At 37.4% G+C, this 14,926-nt stretch overlaps 1 protein-coding gene across 1 annotated transcript; it reads right to left on the bottom strand.

The window, feature by feature from the left end:
* Window positions 1–612: 612 nt before the first annotated feature.
* On the bottom strand, window positions 613–14,023 carry LOC105380143 (general transcriptional corepressor trfA). The gene is made up of 6 exons (XM_011549644.3): window positions 11,897–14,023; window positions 4,710–4,777; window positions 3,178–3,336; window positions 2,517–2,681; window positions 1,884–1,985; window positions 613–1,579 (listed from the first exon to the last, which is right to left on the bottom strand). Exons 1-6 carry the CDS (start codon window positions 13,926–13,928, stop codon window positions 1,385–1,387), a joined length of 2,721 nt encoding a protein of 906 aa, XP_011547946.3. The 5' UTR covers window positions 13,929–14,023; the 3' UTR covers window positions 613–1,384.
* Between the last annotated feature and the right edge of the window lie 903 nt (window positions 14,024–14,926).

Below are 14,926 nucleotides of genomic sequence, written 5' to 3'. Positions count from 1 at the left end.
ATGGCAATAGGCCCGCCCCCTATTACATTGGGACTATCATAACACTCTGGCGAAAAGTGGGTGCAGCAATGCACCTCTGCCTACCCCGCAAGGGAGTACATTGTACAAGGCGTGAGTGCGTGTGTGTTTTTTTAGGTAGGTAATATTTATATATTTTCTGTAATTTTTTTTGGCTCATGTGACCTTTAAACCCCGACGGAAACAAGAGGGTTGTGTGTGTGTGTATCTCTGTCTGTGGTAGTGAAGCTTGGTTTTTTGAAGGTCATACATAGGTACCCCGAGTTTAATGAAACTCGGTTCAGCCGTTCGACTTTGAATGTGTGGGTAAGTTTTTTGGGATATCTATAGTACAAAAAAAAGATATTCAGAATTATCAATGAAGCTTCCCATGTTGTCTTAAGTTTGTACATATAATGGCCTACCCTACCTATATTTAAATTTTAAATTTAATTGACTTGGATGAGGTGAAATAATGCGAAGATAAGTTTTCATTTCATTAATTTTAATAAAAAAAATATAAAAATATTTACAGTTTTTAAGTATTTACAAATTGGAAATACAACTAAAATGCTTTTCCATAGGAGGTAATAATTATTTTATATCTATTAATTAATTAGCAATGTGTCAAATAAATATTTAGGTAACTATTAAATACGTTTAGGACTTACGTACTATATATTATTGTGTACGTAACATAATACTTTTTATCATAACATATTTTTTCAATGATTCAGAATACTAAAATATGTTTTTCTTCGTAACACAAGTATTTAGTAAGTTGCATTGTTAATTGAAACAATAAGATAAAAATATGAGTATTGTTTAAACATAATTCCATATAAGTTAATTATCATACGCGTATTCTTATTGTACGAATTCATTACTAATAATATTTTTTTTATAAGCAAACGGCTTTGTCTTGTTCTCAACGTTAACGTTATTTGAACAATCCGAAATAAAACAAACATATTTGTTGGCTTTGTCATTTTAGCTCACAGATAAATGTCTGTGTTTTAGCTCCACCACGTTGTGTGCATCTTGTACTGATGCACTGTAAAAACTTCACCTAGGTGCGTCAATACGAAATAACTTTTAAAGCTTCAAGCATATCCACAAACACAAGAGCTGGTTAAATATAAGCGTCTACCTATCGGTATCGTACGTATCGGACCAAACGAACTTCATAAATTTATGGAGAAAATGCCGATGAAGTGGACGCGTTTGAATTTCTACAAAATAATACTGAATGCGACACGTCTTTTGCATACGATGCCGAAAGGATGCTTACCTCTAGGGGCTATTAGCGTCGTCAAAAAATAATGTCCAATTGTGTCTCACTATCTATCTATCTGCACTTTAACCACCCTGTATTACCACAGAAACTTCACCACTGACGTCCGAAGTGGACGGGGCCCCTCTGAAGCTGGTCAGCCCTTCGGTCGATGATGACCAGGTTGGCCGTCTTGGCCGGGTGCCCGTGGTGGAACATCCACTTCTGCCCCTCACCAGCTGCCTCCAGGTGACCTTGAGCTACCTCGTGCTTGTGATGCCCGTCGCGGCCGCCTGATGCCTTGTGACCCTGGGTTGAGAGGGTGTTTTGGATTTGATGAACATTGACATTGTTAAAATGGTATTCCTCAGGATCATAACGCCTCTAATATGGAAATGATTTGAAGCAGGAAGCTATAGGTCGCATACAGTGGCGTAGGTACTCATAGGCTGATGATGATGATGATGATAATATAGACGATGTTGGATATAGGCCTCTATATCATCTTTATGTATTCATTAGCTTTCTAGGGTTCTATACCACTTTCGACATTTTCTATTGACACTATTACTATTGGTGTTTAGTTTTGTAGATAAACTTCGTATAAACTCACCGTCTGTGCGTGGCGATAGCCTCCTTTCAAATATTTTCCATTCTCTCCTTTCTGACGAGCGTTGTGCGCCACTAGGTGCTTGCCGTGCTTGAAGTTACCTCCCTACGACATACATATTACATTAGCAAGTATTTCAATCCACCAACCCGCACTAGGCCATCGTGGTGGACTAGGCCAAAAACCCTTAATAGGAAGGAGACCCGTGCCTCAGCAGTGGGGACGTGATGGGTCATGATGATGATGAAGTATTTCAATACAAACATTCACTATGGGGTAAACGTGTTCTAGGCACTAGGCAAGTGTAGGACGTCCTCCGGCTAGATGGGTGACAACTTGCGAAAGGTGGCTGGTAATGATTGCATACGGAAAGCTATAGATAGCATCGACGTGCTTTGAGAGAGGTTTACTTCCAGCAGTGGACTGCTATAGGCTGATGATGATGATAATTAAGGATGGGTTAGTTTGACAAGGTACAATAGTACCTACAGAGTAATGGACTAACAAATGAGAGCCGAGACCTTATCCGTTACGCCATAACGGAACGGATATGGTCTCGGCTCTCATTCGCTAGGCCGTGGGTTCGAAGTATAGTTTATGTATGTAATAGTAGGTACATAGTGTGAAAGAGCTTACCCCTCCATGAGACTTCTCCTTCTTGTACCCCCCATGCTTCTCCTCCTCGGCCGAGTCTCCTTCTTCCTCGAAGAAGGTCACGTTCTTCTCATACTCCTCCTTCTTGTGAATGTCGTGGGAGCCCTTGGTGCTGTGGCCCTTGCTGTGCTTGCCTGACTCTTCGTACTAAGGGCAAAAGGTTAGCTTACGGTTAAAAGTGCAAAGGATGAGGGGCGGAATGTACCCACCAAACAATAATGAACCGCCGACTTCTTTTTTGTGGCGGTTGCAAGTTGCGGCAGACGACGTGTCGTGTGGTAACTTCTATGGGGTTCATTTGGCAATAGTGACACAACGCTCGACGAAACATGCATATATCATAGAAAAAATAAATAAAAGTAAATGGAAATTAGTGAAAGAGCCCTTGAGCCCCTCTCGTTTGATCTTTACATTCACGGACAGCTTATAGACACATTTTGTTGTTGCAGTCCTACGGCACCCCAGTGGTGCAGAGGGCTGTACTTTTGGCCTCGCTCCAGCTAAGACACATTTTAAACCAACCGAAAATCGCAATCTTTACCTCTGCATAGACCTCTACCAGGCCAGAATGTTTGCTGAGGGCAGGAAGGCACACACTTCTATAGGCCCTCTGTACCACCTTAGGACAGCAACAACAACCTACCTCAGCATGTTTCTTCCCCTCTTCCTCGTGATGATGCTTCCCGTAGTGGCCGCTCTCGTCGTGGTGCCTCTTGTCGTGGCCCCCCTTGTCTTCATACTTCCCTAGGTGGTCTTCCTTCTCGTGCTTCCCGACTGCCGACTTCGAGTCTTCGTGGTGACCCTGATTTTGTAAACAAAACGTTATTTTTTATTGTAGAATAGAATTGAACATTACATAAATCAAACATAGAAAGAACTCTATAGAAGATGTTTAGTTTGTGTTTTAGTATTTTGATAATGTCAATATTTAAATTGTTTAAAGAACTTGAGATATCTTAAACCTAAGTTCCACGATACAGGTTCGCCTAGTGTGGAATTTGCAGTCACATCACAAATGTACTTGAACAATTTGTTAATAAACGTTTTTTACTTTACTTTACTTTACTTTACATACAAACATATACTTATAGAGAGAGCGAATGAACAATAGGCATCCTTATCGCTGAGAGCGATCTCTTACAGGCAACCTTATGATTCCGTAATAATCAAAGTAACAAATTACTAATGTGTTACTTAATTAGAGGGTTGTTTACCAATAGGTATGGTATAGGTAATAGTTTTTTTAAAGCTTCTTACTTATATTTTTTTTATTATTCTTTATATTTTTTTTATCATGTAACCACGTAATAAATTTCGCTGCGAACAAAATCGCTGTGGTGGATGAAATAAAAATACTGTTTTTTATTAATAAAGGAACTTCTTACTTTATACCTAAGATAGTGAGTATGTTATATTATTTTGTTCATTTCTCTCCACTATTTACATTGTATTTGTATGATGTATCCAATTACATATTATTATATTATGAATAAACACTCTTAGGTATAATTAAATTCTGTGTATAACATACTTACTGAAGCTTTTACGATGTGCTAATGGTACATGATGTAGGTATCATAATACATCTAGGGGTCCTAACAAATAGGCGCTATTATGTTAATATTACGTAACTACTAGCCTAATACCTACAGTATATCAAAGCTCAACTTTGATATAGAAATGATACCAAAGTAGTGCTTGATTAAAATACTTTTTGGCAGTTTGCAGGCAATATCCAGAAGTAAAGTCATCAGTTGTTTAGAGATAAACAAGAAATTTAATTAATATTGCTAAATGTTTGTTTGTCTTTAATTACTCTTGATGTCTTGATTGACTTTCTGTTCCTATCCTTGGCCGTTTTTAGCGTTTTTTAAATTGACTTATACCTACATAATAGAAACTCGGTAATGGGAGGATGGTCTAAAAAATTAGTATGAAGTCAGTTTTGGGGAAAACGCTTTCAAAAGGAAGTTAAGTTATATTTTTTATCAATTAACAATAATAGTTGGCCTTACACTTCACCTTAAAAGCTGCAAGTCTAGAATTTCCCCAGGTTAAATTGAGTAGGCGACCAATAGCTATACGTACCTATAGCCTAAGAAAATCCTTCTTAGAAGCAAAGTCAAGGGAAGCTTTGCCTTATTAAAAAAATAACTTAAATCTCTTCAGTTTTACCTTGTATGACTTCTTTCCACTTTCTCCATGCTCCGCCTCCGCTTCAGAGTGGAATTCCTTTCCTTCACCTGTAATAAAATAAAAAACATTTTTATAAAACCGATTTTCCTAAGAACTGCAATAGCTTAGAAAATATGCATTTAGCTAAAATAGGAAGCTAGTATTTCCCTAGCCTTTTAGTTAAATGAAGTGGGAATATGAAAGTAAGTAGTTTCATAAATCTTCATTATTTCGCAACAGACGCTACTATTGTCGCCATTATCTTTCTGCTGCTAATAAAAATTATAATGCTTTCTCTTTATTAGGATGTTTTATCTCTAACTGTCAGTTTCACACCTGAGAAAGTCTTCTTCATACGGAATAATAAAGCGCTCTATTGGCTGAATTGCCACTACTTAGTGTAGTAGTACTAAAGTTCATGCTTAGGTAAATTTACTCAAGTCAACTCAAGTGAGAAAGTGGCTATTAGAGTGGTTGTGTGTGGTGTCAAATGCAAATGGTGGGTAAATAACCCAGAGAAATGACCAAATAACCGTATCTCAAAGATGGATTTGCAAATATGAACAGCCCGCCAATTGTCCATACAATACGTTACTTAATCGCGGGACAATCGACTATTGATGAACCGTTCATAATCTGTCAATTTAGTATCTGAGATTAATAAAAAGACTTTAGGTACTTGCAAGTTCTCCCCGAGGTTGTCGCAAACAAGTTACATAAATGATCGGAACAGAAAGTTATAGAGCTTAAAGCTTACTCCGGCCTCTGTAATCGGATAGAACTCCTTGACATTTTATTACTCTTTGTACAGTCGGAAAGAGAAGATAAAGTGAAAAATTTCATAGAGATGCTACGAGTATGTATTCCTTTTTTGTTTTCTGTACTACCTAATAATCTGTTTTTATTTTATGTGTTTAAATTGTACTTCTGTGTAAGTCGAGTGTGTAAAATAAATGTTTTTTGTTTCAAATGATATTAAATTACCCGCTACAAATCTTGTAGGTAATAAGTAATAAATAACCTATATACCTACATATGCGTTGTAAAATATTTTGCTTTAGCTTTTCTTGATTAAACTTCGCACTAAACACCGCACGTTTCAGGTTTTCATCATCTTTTGTTGTTGGTTTAAACACCTACTTGCCCTAGTTCAAGCGAAAGCATGATATGTTGAAATTGACACTCACTGTACGTTTTATCTAAAAAAAACCTTAACTTATCTACATATTTTTAAGTATACCTACCTAAGACAAAAACTCAACTGTAACAAATTATTTGTAAACCAAGAAGAGGCAAAGAATGTAATTTAACGTACCAATAAACACAATTAAATATAGAACTTTTAAAAATGTACGTGACAATATATTATTAACATTATTTGGGAGCTTTTACTACACCTTTGTGACGTTTTATTAATTTATTCCGCGAAATTACACCAATATCACCCCTGCCGATTCTAAAATGGATTAAAAATATGAAATGACGACGTAATACGGTTATGTAATTTAATAACCTCCAACCCCCACGGTACACGGAAATATTTTATAGCAAAATCCGCGACTACCTATAGGCGTGAGCGTTATCCTTACTATATATATGTTACTGTAAAAGCCCGAACAACGGTAAATCCTAGGATTTACCAGTAAATCTTAGGATTTACCAACATGAGTTGGTAAATGTAAGGATTTGTGAAAATGAGTAATTTTTTTCGGGCTTTTACCATTAGAATTTGGTAAATGCTAGGTTTTACCACTGACACCTAGTAAAAGTTTGTTTTGGGAATAAAACAAAGATTAATTATTACCTATTCATTTATTTCAATCAAAAACTTTCTAATGAAAATTATTTTCTTTCATAATGTATATTATTTTTTATGAACAGTCAGTCAGTATATGTGTATAGTAATAGATGCGAATTATCATTGAATGCTGGATTATTGGAAAATAACTTTATTTTCACTCATTCACCGAACGATAATTTAAACACGGAAACCGGAAGTAAAATAATTTTCACGTATTATTATTGTTGACGTCGAGTAAAGTAGATTGAAATAATAAATATTTCTTAAGTTCGGTTAGTTATAAGTTATCATCATCATCACGACTCATTACGTCCCCACTGCTGGGGCACGGGTCTCCTTCCAATGAAGGAAGGGTTTCGATCTAGTCCACCACGCTGGCCTAGTGCGGATTGGTGGAACCCAACACAAGCAAGCTTGTGCTGAGCGAGTTGTCGGGTAAGTGGGCAACCCGACTGTCAGACGTTTTCAAGCCGCCCGAAGGCCTCTGACTAGGCTTAACGACTGCTGCCGAAGCAGCAACCGGGACCCACGGCTTAACGTGCCGTCCAAAGCACGAAAGCATCCAGAAAAGAACCACTTGAAATCGGTCACCCATCCAATGGCTGACCATGCTGGTTGTTGCTAAACCTCAGTGATCAGTTACGATCACTGAAGCCCGCTCGACTACGGACGCTTTGTTCGACTACGGAGGTTATAAGTTATAACCTGGATTTTTCAACATTTACCGTGCCTTAATGTAAATCCTAAGATTTACCAAGTGAATAGTGGTAAAAGTGCGAATCGCAAAATCTTTCGGGCTTTTACCATTAAGAGTTGGTAAATCTTAGGTTTTACGCGTAAATCTTAGGATTTACCGTTGTTCGGGCTTTTACAGTAACATATATAATATTATAAATGCGAAAGTAACTGTGTCTGTCTGTCTGTCTGTCTGTTACTCTTTCGCGCCAAAACTACTGAACGGATTTGAATGAAATTTGGTATACATACGGTCTAGACACTGGGAAAGAACATAGGCTACTTTTTATCCCGGAATTCCCACAGGAAAACTTTTTAAGGCGAAGCGAAGCGCGCGGGAACAGCTAGTTTTATATATAAAATTAAATATATAACACTCACACCTTGTATACTAATGTACACCCTTGCGGGGTAGTAAGAGGTGCATTGCTGCACCCACTTCGCCAGTGTTATATTAGTCCCAATGCCATTTTACGGGCACATCCAAGACCCGAGAACAACAGAAAATATCTGCCCCAGCCGGGAATCGAATCCGGGACCTTCGGCTCAGTAGTCAGAGTCACTAACCACTACGCCATCCGGTCGTCTTTCGTTATTTCACTTTGGGTCATATTATCTTACCGAGCGACTGGTAGTGATTATTAGGTATAGTCTGAAGTCTATGCCACTCTTGCTGCAGGCAGAAGGTGACCTACACACTTGAGGTTGAAAATGGCTAAGAAGAGAGTGATTATTATAACTATTTCATTTATCTTATATATTTATCATCAACACCCGTAAGATCATATTCCGTTACTTTACTAACACATCTTTGCTGTAATTCAGCAGCAACAGATCCCGGAAAATGTTGGCTAAACCGTATCTAGGTGCAATACATGAACATTCGCCAGCATTCTACAGTGTTGCAAAAGTGTTTTATTAAGCCGAAAAGGGGTGACGTAAGGGGTCATTACGAACAACTATTGTTCGACGACTTATGCAAATTCACTCGCTTTCGGCTTACTACACTATTTTTGAACACACTGTATAAACACGACCGCTATCGACCGACCGATGACGCTCTCGCATTCATATCGCCCACTTCCCACCCGAACGCCTACTGAACTTTGAAGTAAAAGACCTCGGGATGTTTTATTTTTCCCCTTATTCTTTGTTTTTCGCTTTTTCACTTCAGCCTGGTCACAGAGCACTTGAATCCAATTGTGTTGAGCTGTCAGGTCTGCGTTTGCAGGCGGCAGTGAGACGCTCGCTCATTTAATTAATTTGTTCTCAGTAATATTGAGAACAATTGGGTTAGTTCGTGATTCGCGCGGTGGATTGCAGTGTGCAGCTGTTTTTAGTGTAAATGTGAAGGATGTTGTTGTATCTGAGTGTGTAAATGTAGATACGGAACTGCGATTTTATAACTTTATAAGATAAAGGGTTAAATAGGAAATTGATTTTTAACTCTCAAAAAACAAACAATTCATTGGAAACTATCCAAGTAAAAGTCATCACAACCATCGTCATGGTTATTTATTTATGATTACATAAAGTAAGTAGGTATTTATCCAGGCTAAACATCGATTTTACCCGGGTCTCCTTTTAGTGGTAAGACCGTAAACTTTAAAGAATTTCCATAAGAGGTCCTATTAAAATTCTGTTGCAAACCGCATCAAAGTAAAAATATTTTTCAGGAAGCACCAATACTGTTTCTATAACATTTACCAGTGAATATACCTACCTACCTGCGTAGGTATTTAGTTTTTCTGTAAAGACAAGACAGGTGTTGGCCAAAGTAATCCAATTTGTTGTTTTACCAAAAATGTTAGTCGTGCACGTGGAGGAAAATTTTGCAACACAACCTTTTTGGGATAAAAATAAAATAAGTTACTTCATGTAGCTAGTCGACGAATGAAACGGGCAGGGTATTCCAGATATTCCTCAGAAGTAATACCTATTATAAACTAGCTGAAAAGCTAGTTTCAGTTCGCCTTAAAATGTTTCCCCGTAACAAAAGTTATCGGGTTATACGTGTGTATGGGAAATGAGGACAGTTTTTGGTTTACTCCCGGAAAATAATAATATTTTTTTCTAGCTGTACTTACTTAAATTAAATCCTTGGATTTATACGAACTTTAAAAAATAGTTCAAATCGGATTCATTTTTATATTAATAAATGATTGAGTGCTCATTTTTAACTGAGTACTAGGGGAACATAAAATACGAGAGCTATTTTCACTCTCGGCAACTCGTTTCGGACACTGAGCTGCAAGTTTCATATGAAACGTATGCCAGAGGAATTATCTCATCTCGTGCGTAGATGAATCAAATCATCTTCGGGTCAGTCGTGTTTGAACGATCTCCACCCAGTTTCTGCTTGCCTAGTACTATTTTGCTGGACATATTTGAGTTGGTAAAGATTATTACTATTACAATTACAAATTAACGGCATCCTATCATTTCTCCAACCGTACGTGCTTAACTTTTTGTCTGTCGTTGTTTTTTTTCACTCATTCATAGCATGAGTAGCATGACATACCTAAATGATGTGGGATTTAACCTTTAGCTCATTTTTGGATTAGGCTTAACTTAGAAATACTTAGATGAGTAATTTCCGCTGTAGTGGATCGCCTACATTTTCCGCTTTTCCTAGAGAAGACGAGAAATCATGATGTTCTGAATAACGTGTTGATTTTTATTCATAGAGTCATTTCATCTTAGCAACTGTTTCCGCCAAAAATTATTCCCAAATCGCACTTTTGTCGGCCGGAATAGAACACAATACGGCTCATTTGTCTTGGCCAAGGAAAAAAGGTTTTTCTGTAATAAAATATAGACTTCGTTATCGAGCGGCCCCTATTAGCACCATCAGTGTAACTGTTGAATGTAAATCAACCAATTCTGCTCCGACGTTTTCATCAATATTGACTTATCCGCGACTGAAAAAGTAAGGTTTTATAAGTACGAAATACTTACAGACCTACAGTCACACAAGCTGTTCCTTAATGAATTGAGACGCTTTAAAACTTTAAATACTTACGTAAAATTACTTTAGTGAAGATTTAACTGCTGAAACGTTTTTCATAGATGTCTTATTAAATACAAATTTTCTTGTAAAACTCGTCAGAGTCCGTCGTCAAAAACAAATATCATTAGCGGATTTGTTATTCTGAAGCGCTTTTCAACTGGCTATCTAATGATATTTTAATATAAAAGGTGGGATATCTTCAACTTGAGGCCAGCAGCACTTAACTCTCAAAAACGGTTTCTAATTTCATGACTGTTTGAGTGCTTTTAGCATTTCGCTTCACGTTAAATGTCCATGAAATGAAATAGTTTCTACAGGTGTTTTGGTCACCGAAGCAGAAGAAACAAATAAAAGACGTGCTTACTCTTTGCTCTTTGCTATGCTTTTTGATAATATGAGCCGTGGCATAGAATTTAACACGGATTAAGTAGTCGGCTTTTTGATGTTACATAAACTTCATTCGAAGTAGCTATACCTAGTTAGTTCTCCTTATCTTTGATTCTCTTCTATAGAGAGGTAACGTTAACGTTAGTCTATGTATTGTGAACGTTGAGAAATACTACGGTAAAAACTTCTTAGTTTTCCTGAATAGAAACAAACATACTCAGGTAGTCAGTCGCAAAATTTCACCTTTTTAAAACCCATCAGTGGGTTTTCCATTTATATTCAGTCGACATTGTTCGATTGATAAACTCAAGGTTTGTACAGTCCCTTATAAAATTTTAAAGGGAAATTTCTACAAATATTCGTAGGGAATTAGGATTCTGGTCATTACTGTATTATTCCTTGTCGGTACCATCACGAATATAATAATTATAGTCAATGTAATGCTCCGACCACTTGATTATTAAACGAAGCCAAGGCTTCAGCCGCATTTCACCACACTCTTTCAGTTCAAATACAAGATAATCGATGTATTTAATCGATTTTACAGTTTCGTAAGTGTCAAACACCTTGATCGATGTATCGGAAATTATGTGACAAATCTCTGTAGAATTTTGACACAAACCGTGACATTTCCACTTTTATTAGAACCATGCTATCAATTTATTAGACCTTGGTTTAGAACATATATGATGATTACTTACATGGTAAGACTGGTAAGTACCAATTACGTATTTTAGAATCAAGCTTTGAATATTTTTGACACGTTTTATATGTACGACATGAACATTCGTAACTTCCACGGGAAACACATTCTACCATTCAGACAATCAAATGCTTACCTTAAAATATGTATTAGTTAAATATCGAGTTTTAAAATTTTCTTTTATTACATACATTTACGTTTTAACGTTTTTCTGATGATTTTTGATTTCTTTGCACACAGGACTGCACTAAAAGTGAGGTACCTACTCGTAGGTACCTATTCCGATTTGAAAACAAACAATAAATGCATGTTAAAACTGTTTATAGTCTTCAAACATGACGACCAACATTCTTGGAGTCGTTTTTACTTATTTATAATCTATTATGTATCCATACACATATTTCACAAGCCTATATGCGGACGTACTACGTATTATAAAGAAAGATAAAGACATATAATGTTAACATGGGCTCATTCCGTGGATGTGGTTGAGGCATTTATGGCAATGATTATTATGCGTATTTAATGCATCATGAATTGACGGTTCTTACCTTCCTCATGCTTGTGATCTCCACCGTGTTCTTTCTTCTTGTGTTCGGAAGACGCCGGCTCAGCATCATCTTCAGTTCTCCTTATCACATCATCGTCAGTTCTCTCTTCACTGTCAGCCACCGCTGTCACTGCAGATGTCGAATGACTCGGAACAAAACTCGAATCTGCTGATGATTCTACATCAGGAGCGGTAGAGCCTATGTATGATCTGGTCCCGGACGCTGATGGCTGAACATCAGGACTTGAAGGTTCTGTATCGGCACCGCTGGGACCTGAGTCTGGGCTTGATGGTCCCGTCTCAGGACTGGTTGGTTCAACATCGGTCCGGGATGGTTCGGCACTTGAAACTGCTCCAGTACTGGTTGGTTCTGGACCGGATATCACTGAACTTGCCTGAGGCGAAGATGGCCCCGTATCATCAATCAAGCTATCCACGTCAAAGGCTGACGTTGAATGCGATGCCAATGGCACGACATCTTGAGGTGGATAATCTGGTGAAGACGGCGCAGTTATCAACCGTGTAGGTTCCCTGAACGCTGTCGTGATTTCTGGTGGCTTCGGGGTTGTTGTTCTAGGTTTCGGTGTCTTATTATTACCTCTTGAACGGCTTGGCTTGTTCTTTATCGGGAAGAATAGGGTAGGCTCCCCGTCTTTGTCTTCTTTCAATGGAACCAAAGATACGCGGACATAGTCAGAACTTGTAGTTTTACGCTCAGTATCGGGGTCTCTTGTAGCTTCATAATACAACTCTCTAGTTCGATCCCTGTTACGCTGTCTTATTATTTCTGCTTCATGTTTGGCCTTTAACTTATCTACTTCAGCAAATATTCTGCGTCTATTTTCCTCTTCTTCGGCTATTTCAGCCGCCGTTTTTGGTTTTTCTGTTGTTGTTATTTCATTAGAACTATCTTCTTCATTTTCTTCTTCTTTTTCTTCCTCGTCGTTATTTACCATGTAAAGACCAGGGTTATCAAAAACAGACTGTTTTTGCTTTTTATCAGTCCGCTGATTCGAAGAATATATTCGTTTTGGTTTGGGGGTGGTAGTTGTCGGGGCTTCTCTATAAACCGTTGTGTCTCGCTGACTTTCGTATTTACCATCATCTTTTTCATCATCACCATCAGTGATTTCTATATTTTTCTTATCTTCCGGTTGAGTAAAAGTTTTTTTTTCTTGTGATTTATGGCCCTTGCCGTAACGTGACTTAGCTAAATGAAGCTCACTTTCTATCTCTTCCCTAAACATTTCATCTTCGTTATCCCTGTCTCTTTCATTTTGTTCTTTCTGAGTTTTAGGGCTGTCTTTATTTATTATTTCCGCTGAATCTTCATCCTCTTTATTGAAAATAGAAGGTATGCCATCATTATTAATTATTTCAGCTTTTTTCTTTTCTTGCTCATCTAGGTAATCATTATCGTCGTTGAGTTTTTTTCTCCATCTTCGTTTTTCCGTATTCGATTCTCCAATTCTCTTTTTTTTCTTTCGCTTTCCTTCGTCCTCTTCTTCTTTTTTAAGAGGTTTATTATTTTGCGAATCTTTAATTAGTAACTTAACCACTCCATCTATTTCGGATATATCTGTATGATTTAAATTAGGTTTCACTGAGGTAGTAGTAGGGTTGACATCTCTTGGAAAATCGGACCACTCTTTCTTTTCGTAATAATCTTCATCAACACCTTCTCCTTGTCCTTTCTCATAGTAGTCTTCACCGTCTCCATCAGCAACTCGTTTCAGACGGAAGCTCATGGGAAGTGCAAGTCTTTTCTTAGGCTTCGCTTTGCGAACTTCTTGAAACTTACCTAGCTCATCGCCATGTTTGTTTTTGAAAGGAACCCAATTCGGGTAGAAACCTTCATCTTCTTCAGACTCCACCTCACGTTTACCGACACTTTTTATTTCCGTCACATTGTCTGCATTAATCACTTTACTTAAACTTACAGAATGAGTCATGTGAAAGGAACTTGTAAAGAAAATAAAAACTAATGTGTTTAAGTTTAAAACCGCAATGAAACTAAAAATAGTTATCGGCATTTTGCGATTTTTTTGCGTGGATCGCAGCACATTTATTTTCGCACTGACTAGTGCCTGCGCCGGCGCAGCTCCGACTGGGCAGTCTTTGCGTTGATTAAACACTGTTATTTATATTGTTTCACGCGCCATTCCTTCTGCTATCAATCGGCGCACCGGCGAAAGAATAGAATGGAATTTCCAATAAAACAAAGAAGGTATGCAGGGTGTTGCTATAGGGTATACAACGTGAAACCTACATGTGTAGCATGTTATATCTAAGCCCAAAAATTAAACAAGAATTACAAAATTCGCGAAAACAAGTCATTCTCCATAGTAAAAAAGTCACGTGACAAACAAAGTTTCTATGGAAAATGTTATTTTTTCGGGAATATTGACATTCTGATTTTATTTTCGGTCTTAGAAATAACATGCTGCACATGTAGGTTTCGGCTTAGTATACCCTTTTTACTACTCCCTGTATAGGTACCTACTAACCATACAAATGTTTGCTTCGCTGTTGTAGTCGGGTAGTTATGTAGTATACATAATCTAAATTCTGAAGGTATTAGGTAACTACTACCGATATAATATAGTATGATGGGTTTAAAAACTTGACGTGTTTATGTACTGCCTAGTGGATAATATAAAGGGAACAAGAGAGTATTTTAACCATTGTATCATTAAAAGATATCAATAATAATATTATGGCTTAGGCTTTGATTTACATTTATTATAGTAATGTGTAGGGTTTGGGTATCATAGGCGTATCTACATTATTCTTAGGTAGGTATATAGCAACTATAATAAAGTGATCCGTCCCTAGTAACGCCTGAAATTTGAATTTCGCATTGACTTATGAATTTCGTAGTATGGGTTACTGTCAGTTTCTATAACTCTATCTATCTATAACTGTTAGTTACTTCATACGATTTTGACAGATTGTTACTTTTGATTATGTCAAAATCGTATGAAAGTAACTACCAGTTATGGATAGATAGAGATATATGTAGAAACTAGCA

Source organism: Plutella xylostella, chromosome 14 (assembly GCF_932276165.1).
Source record: "Plutella xylostella chromosome 14, ilPluXylo3.1, whole genome shotgun sequence".
NCBI classification, from domain to species: domain Eukaryota; kingdom Metazoa; phylum Arthropoda; class Insecta; order Lepidoptera; family Plutellidae; genus Plutella; species Plutella xylostella.
This window is presented reverse-complemented; position numbering and strand designations above follow the sequence as displayed.